General features: G+C 43.7%; 1 protein-coding gene across 2 annotated transcripts in view; it reads left to right on the top strand.

Moving 5' to 3' along the window:
• Positions 1–2,029, top strand: part of SH3GL2 (SH3 domain containing GRB2 like 2, endophilin A1) — a 152,653-nt gene extending 150,624 nt beyond the window's left edge. For both annotated transcript variants that reach the window (XM_084628749.1, XM_084628750.1), the window contains exon 9: positions 531–2,029. In XM_084628749.1, the coding sequence (XP_084484875.1) occupies positions 531–730 (200 nt within the window). In that variant the 3' untranslated portion in view covers positions 731–2,029. The remainder of the gene's footprint in view (positions 1–530) is intronic.
• Positions 2,030–7,722: the final 5,693 nt, after the last annotated feature.

Raw genomic sequence — 7,722 nt, forward strand, 5'->3', positions numbered from 1 at the left:
TATTAAAAGTGAAGTTTTGCCAGTATAACTGTGTCTACACTAGGGGCTTCTGCTGCAATAACTATGTTGCCTGGGGATCACACCTCTTCACACTCCTGACGAACATAGCTGTGTTGTCAGAAGTCTGTAGTGTAGACATGGTCTGAGCTATACCAAGAAGAGTACTTTTATGTCAGTATAACTGCATCTACATTAGGACTTTTTCTTTGTCATGAAAAAAATCACACCCCAAACTGACAGAGTTATGTTGGCAACACTTAAATGTAGACCTGGCTTAGCTTGTTATTTTTGGAGTTCTAGAACACCCAGTTAGCAAAGCTTCAGATATGGGAGTTTGAGAAGTACCTGTACCATAAATTGATCTCTGTGTTGAGGGCATTTTATTAGTTCTAGTTTTGGATGATGTCAAGGAGCCGTAAATGCAATGGGAATTGTAATAGAAATGGTGAAACATGCTAATGATGATAACCAGGAGAGTCTGTAGTTACCAAGATTTCTAAGCACTGTTTCATTGTGTCCCTTCTTTTTAGGTATTCCAATGGATCAGCCATGCTGCCGAGCTCTGTATGACTTTGACCCTGAAAATGAAGGGGAATTGGGCTTTAAAGAGGGTGATGTCATTACCCTCACTAACCAGATTGATGAGAACTGGTATGAAGGGATGCTTCATGGCCAGTCGGGCTTCTTCCCTATCAATTATGTGGATATTCTGGTACCTTTGCCCCATTAGGATGGCTGACTCACCACCTCTTGACCCAGATAGTCATGTTGATACCACTGCTTTCAAACTGCTGCTTACTACACCTCACAAGTACAAACTGCAGTGGTTGAAGTCATCAAGCCCCACTGAGCATCTCGGGTTTACGTGTTGTTATGCGGCATAGTGGTGATGCGTGGTATCTTCTGAGGCAGCACAACGTGGCATGCGGATTTGTATGCTATGGTGTGCCAGCCCGCGGTAACCAGAGCCATTGTTTGTATAGTATTGGGGAAACAATGGCAAGCAAAAGTGATGACTCAGTGAAGTAGAGGAAATCCAGTGTGTTGTTGGGAAGATAATGCCTATCACCACTGTATTACTTTTAAGTCTTAGTTCTTGATAAAAAAAGAGGGGAAAAGTTCTTTACATTTCATCTTTCCCTTCACAAGGATACGGCTCACGCAGGTCTAATATTGACTCACCAGCATTGTGTCTTCTGATCAAAATGATTTAGAATCAGTTACTGTTCTCAGCGAGCCAGTATAATGTTGACCCTACAGTTCCTCTGAAAGTGAGCTACTATTGTACTGTGTGTGCTGCCTACCTGCAACTGGTTTTATATTCTGGATTGTTAATAACAAGCCTGTTCAATCTTCAGGTAAATTACAAACTATAAAAAGGAAAAGGCCAGTAATAAAGAGCTTGGGTTACAAGCCAAATGTGTCTGCTGTTCAGAAACTTTGAACACAATAAACAAAATGCCAGCAAGAGGGCAGGTTGGGGAATAAAACTGTCATAACTGTTATGTATTTCATGTAAAGTTTTGGCACAAAATCACACCATTCAAGCACTGGGAGCCTTCAGTACACTCATACACGGGGAAAAAACCAACAACCAACAGTCCTTTTTTATTTTTGTCTACTTTGTGTTTTTTGAACATCATTTGTGCATATTCTGCCCTCAATGAGGACTAAATAAAATTAATTTTTGTGCTGAGCAATTAAAGACTTGTGGCCGTATACGCAAAAATGTTTCCCGTATGTTTAGTTCGTTCTTTAATCTTCCCCACCCTTCCAGCATTTTGTGTGGACAGTGCTGTGCCTAGCTTATCAGCATTCTTTTTGTAACAGTCGTAAAAGTTCTATTAGTTTAGTTATCCAGAGTTCTATTTATCTAAATTGTACAGACACTTTCAGAGGTTGAATGTGCTGCTTTGGATGTGCCACTTCAGTACTGGATCCCACGAAATGAAGGCAATCCTACTGCTTGATGTATAAACTATATTGTGGAAAGTATTGATATTTCAAATAAATAATGCTGACAGAATAACCAGATTGATGCTGTGAATTAATTTTCTCTTTGTATAAGAACAATGGTTGTGCTAAGTGCCGGTTCATTCAGTGTCTTATTTCAGAAAGCGTATTCATTAAAAGTGAGCGGCAATCCTAAAGCATAAAATTCCCTTTATTTTAGTATTATCAGACCCCAACACTGCTTCTATCAAAGTCAATGGGAGCGTGGTCAGAGCAGGGTCAGAGCCATAACTAGAGTGATCCAAGTAAACAGGATAAGACAAGCATTCAGCCTATTAATAGAATGTCATGCTCAGTGTGATGCATCAGCCTGCAATCTTCTGGAGACACAATACCTATCATTAAAGGCTGCGGATTGCAACTCACCTACTAAGGCTTAAAGACCAGGTGAGTTCTGATTTCTTTCTTTTATTTCAATATTGTGTTTCAGAGTCTTATTTTTAATAGTCTTTATTTTTATTCAGTTGCTTGCTGTGTATATATATATCTGTATGCACGCTAACAAGAATCTTACAGGCTAGAGGCTCACTCCTCCTCTCAGATGCAGCTCTCATTAATTTTCCTAGGAATAGATTAGGAGTAAATAAGGGCAAAATTTATCTCTAAATATGTTCCCATTCATAATTGTACCCTCCGTTTCACAGCTTCTACATCATCTGTGCTACCAGATCAGCTGCCCACAAGCAGAATGATGCAGACCAAATTGGTGTCAAGTTAGTATAACTCATCTCAGGCGTTGCATTTATGATGGACATTTTTAAATTAAATAAAAACAAATGTACATCATACAAATCCCTCACCCATCTTCCTACACCCACCGACTCCCCACTGAAAAAATAAGGAAGCTTTGCAAAACACTGACAGGTGTTTGTCTAACCTGCTCTTAAAAATCTCCAGTGATGGAGATTCCACAACCTCCCTAGGCAATTTATTCCAGTGCTTAACCACCCTGACAGCAAGTTTTTCCTAATGTCCAACATAAATCTTCCTTGCTGCAATTTTAAGCTCATTGCTTCTTGTCCTGTCCTCAGAGGTTAAGAGCAACAATTTTTCACCCTCCTCCTTGTAACAACCTTTTATGTACTTGAAATGTCCCCTCTCAGTCTTCTCTTTTCCAGACTTAACAAACCTAATTTTTTCAATCTTTCCTCATAGGTCATGTTTTCTAGACCTTAAATAATTTTTGTTGCTCTTCTCTTGACTTTCTCCAATTTGTCCACATCTTTCCTGAAATGTGGCACCCAGAACTGGCCATAAGTTGAGGTCTAATCAGCATGGAGTAGAGCAGAAGAATTACTTCACTTGTCGTGCTTACAACACTCCTGCTAATACATCCCAGAATGATATTGGCTTTTTTTGCAACAGTATTACACTGTTGACTCATATTTAGCTTGTGATCCACTATGATCCCCAGATCCCTGTCTGCAGTACTCCTTCCTAGGCAGCCATTTCCCATTTTGTATGTGTGCAACTGATTGTTCTTTCCTAAGTGGAGTACTTTGCGTTTGTCAGAATTGAATTTCATCCTATTTACTTCAGATCATTTCTCCAGTTTGTCCAGATCATTTTGAATTTTAGTCTTATCCTCCAAAGCACATGCAACCCCTCCCAGCTTGGTATCATCCACAAACTTTATAAGTGTACTCTCTATGCCATTTTCTAAATCAGAGGTCGGCAACCTTTCAGAAGTGGTGTGCCAAGTCTTCATGTATTCACTTTAATTTTAAGGTTTTGCGCGCCACTAATACATTTTAATGTTTTTTTAGAGGGTCTCGCTCTATAAGTCTATATATTATATAACTAAACTATTGTCATATGTAAAGTAAACAAGGTTTTCAAAATGTTTAAGAAGCTTCATTTAAAATTAAATTAAAATGCTGATCTTATGCCGCTGGCCCGCTCAGCCCGCTGCCAGCCTGGGGTTCTGTTCACCTAGGCCGGCAGCGGGCTGAGCAGGGCCTGCAGCCGGGACCCTGGCAACTGGGACCCCGGCAACCAGAACCCCAGACTAGAAGCGGGCTGAGCAGGTCCAGCGGCCGGGACCCCAGACTCAGCCCGCTGCCAGTCTGGGATCCCGGCCCTGCCCACATACCTTCTCCCTGGTTCTAGCCCATTCTCTTCCTCTCTCTCTGCACTGAGCTCAGGGTGGGAGTGCACTGAGCACAGGGCTGGGGGTGAAGGGCCTGGCCAAGAGCTAGAATGAGGGTGGGGGCTCAGGGTTGGGGCAGGAGGTTTGGGTGTGGAGCGCTTACCTGGGCAGCTCCCATTTGGTGCAAGGAGTGCAGGTGGGAATGTGTGTGTGTGTGTGCAGGAGCTCCTGTTTGGTGCTCAGGGTGGGGGTGGGAATGTGGGGGGTGCAAAAGTCAGGGCATGGGGTGTACGGGGTGCAAGAGTCAGGAAAGAGGGCTGGGGGCATGTGGGGAGGGGCTGGAGTCAGGGCTGGGGTTGTGGGAGATGCAGGGGTCAGGGTAGGGGACTGGGTGTGTGGGAGGTGCAGGGGTCAGGGTAGGGGACTGGGGCTGTGGGCTGGGGTCATGGGGGTGCTCCCAGCCCCCTGTCCAGAGTGGCTCACGGCAGGTGGCTGGAGGAGATATGCCCTGATTCCACCCCCTTCCCCCAAGGCCCCGTCCCCACCTCCTCCCAGAAGCAGCAAATGTGCCGCGGCTCTGCTTCTCACTCACCCTCCCTCACAAGGGCCATCAGCTGATCTGCGGCAGGGAGAGGAGATGGGGCAGGAATGCAGCACGCTGGGGGAAGAGGCAGGGGACGGGGGAGCTTGCCTGCCCTGCAGCAGCAGCTGGCAGGACCAAGCTTCTTCACCCTGCCCCTTCCTGGGGGAGGAGTGGGGCAGAGGAGAGTGGGCCGGGGCGGGCAGGAGTTTTAATGGCACGCTGCTGCCTGCCGGGGTCCCGGCCTGGATATGGTACCGGCTGAGCTGGGCTGGTGGCTAGGACCCAGCAGGCAGCAGCGTGCCATTAAAAATCGGCTCGCCTGCTATGTTTGGCACACGTGCCATAGGTTGCCGACCCCTGTTCTAAATCATTGAAGATACTGAACGGAACCAGACCCAGAACTGATCCCTACAGAACTCCACTCATTATGCCCTTCCAGCATGACTGTGAACAACTGATGACTACTCTCTGGGAACAATTTTCCTGCCAGGTATGCACCCACCTTATAGTAGCTCCATCGGATGCATTTCCCTCGTTTGTTTATGAGAAGGTCATGCGAGATAGTATCAAAAGCTTTACTCGAAAGTCAAGGTATACCATGTTTACCACTTCCCCCCATCCACAAGGCTTGCTACCCTGTCAAAGAAAGCTATCAGGTTGGTTTGACACTATATTGTTCTTGACAAATCCATGCTGATTGTTTCTTATCACCTTATTATGTTCTAGATGTTTTGCAAATTGATTGCTTAATTATTTGCTCTATTATCTTTCCTGGTACAGAAGTTAAGCTGACTGGTCTGTAATTCCCTTATTTTATTCCCTTATTTTATAGATGGGCACTATATTTGCCACTTCTCCAGACTCTGGAATTTCTCCTGTTTTCTATGACTTTTCAAAGATAATAGCTAATGGCTCAGATATCTCCTCAGTCAGCTCCTTGAGTATTCTAGGATGCATTTCATCAGGCCCTGGTGCCTTGAAGACATCTAACTTGTCTAAGTAATTTTTAACTTGTTCTTTTCCTATTTTAACCTCTCATCCTACCAAATTTTCACTGGCATTCACTGTGTTAGATGTCCAATCACCACCAACCATCTTGGTGAAAACTGAAACAAAGAAGTCATTAATCACTTTTGCCATTTCCAAGTTTTCTGTTATTGTTTTTCCCATCTCATTGAGTAACGGGCCTATCCTGTCCTTGGTTTTCCTCTTGCTTCTAATGTATTTGTAGAATGGTTTCTTGTTACCCTTTGTCTCTAGCTAGATTGATCTCATTTTGTACCTTGGCCTTTCTAATTTTGTCCCTACATACTTGTGGTGTTTGTTTATATTCATCCTTTGTAATTTGTCCTAGTTTCCACTTTTTGTAGGACTCGTTGATTTTTAGATCAGTGAAGATCTCCTGGTTAAGCCAGGGTGGTTTCTTCCCATACACATCCTCAGCTTCTCATCCCTTCCTAAAACCTGGGATGACTCATGAAGTAAAATGCTACTGAAAGTGAGTAAGGGTTGGAGAATCGGTCAGCTTTTGTTTAACTCCTGAGGATTGGCTTATAAGACGACTCAATTTTTTTTTGTATAATTTTTTTGCCAAGCAATCAGCAATCAATACATAGTATACATTATTTGCATGCCAGGGCAGAAGTAGATTACATTTACCCGTAACAAAGTGAAACCTCTTTAATGCTCTGTTTCATTTATGATAGAGAGCATGAGAAGAGTCTACTGCAGAGGGTTTGACTATGGTGCAGTGCTGTGAGGCTGGAGATTGCAGATGTGCAGTTTAACAAAGTATCTTTGATAACAGGTGAACATACATCAGTAACATGGTGTGTTTAAGCTGGTGGTTATTGGCAAAAGAAAAGTGCAAATGCTGAGCTCCCTAACCCAAAACAAAGAGCCAGATGCTGATACCCTTACTCAAGGGAAATAGTATCTTACTTCACAAGTGATCCCATTTGAAGTCAGGTGTTACTCAATGTTGGGATCTCAGCCAGTGAAACCTTTTTTTATTTGTGCTGCAATGTTTGCTCCAGATGGTGCAATGGTAAGGCGATATTCTGAAAGACTTAAGTTTGCATCTGATTCAAGCAGAAGGCTAACTAGTACTCAGCACTGCCAGCCATTGTAGGCCCCACACTGCTACCCTTACTCACACTAAGAAGCACCTTAGACCATGAATAAAGGTGGCAAAATCAAGGCCTTTATTAAGAGGTTTAGGCAGATTTCAGGGTTCTAGGCTTCAAAGATTATCATGGGTCGTGAAGAGTTACAAAGTCCTTCCAGTACCTTTCCTGGATGAAATAAGTGATCACATGTCTTCCAGAGGCTCATGGGCAGGATGAAGAGACACTTAAATCAAGAAGCTGCTTGCTCCTCTTTCATTATTGCTTCAGGTACTTCAAAGCTTTAGGTGTGGAACCACATGGCTGTCAGCTTCCAGAAGCATGCCTGATCCTCTACTGCTGGAGAAAGGCTTCTGCAGTAACTGGTAGACTTTGACTTCTGTTGTCACCTTTCTTTGCAGGGTACATGTAGCCTTAAGGAACATTTCATAATACCTCATTGCCGGACCTGGCACTTCAATGAATGCATTGCCTCAAAGAGGGAAATAGAAAATCCTGAAACTGAAATTAGCAGCAGAATGTATCAAAAATGTCCTTACATATTAAGTTATACACTGAGGTTATGTGGGTGTCAGGCTCTGTTCAGCACATGCAGAACCATAAGCCAGTGTTACCCCTCTGCCTTAACAAGGGGGTGGGGGATTTGCTGGAATTTAAACTGTGTCAGATCTGACATGCCAGTCTATCCGCCAAACCAGCAAACTCCTCAAGACATTGCTGGTCTTAACCTTGTCTCACAGGTAACAATGAATGAATCCCAGTGCCCACATTCTCCAGAGACATCTCTCTGCAGTGGCCCATCCGTCTCACTGGCCACTCACAGAAATTACGTTTGCTGCCTCCAAAGAGACAGTATACAAACCAGCCTGTTAGATTAGCAGAGGAGTCCGTCTTTATTTCAGTATAACTGC

This window comes from Lepidochelys olivacea, assembly GCF_965140295.1.
Source record: "Lepidochelys olivacea isolate rLepOli2 genome assembly, chromosome: 5".
Classification (NCBI taxonomy): domain Eukaryota; kingdom Metazoa; phylum Chordata; order Testudines; family Cheloniidae; genus Lepidochelys; species Lepidochelys olivacea.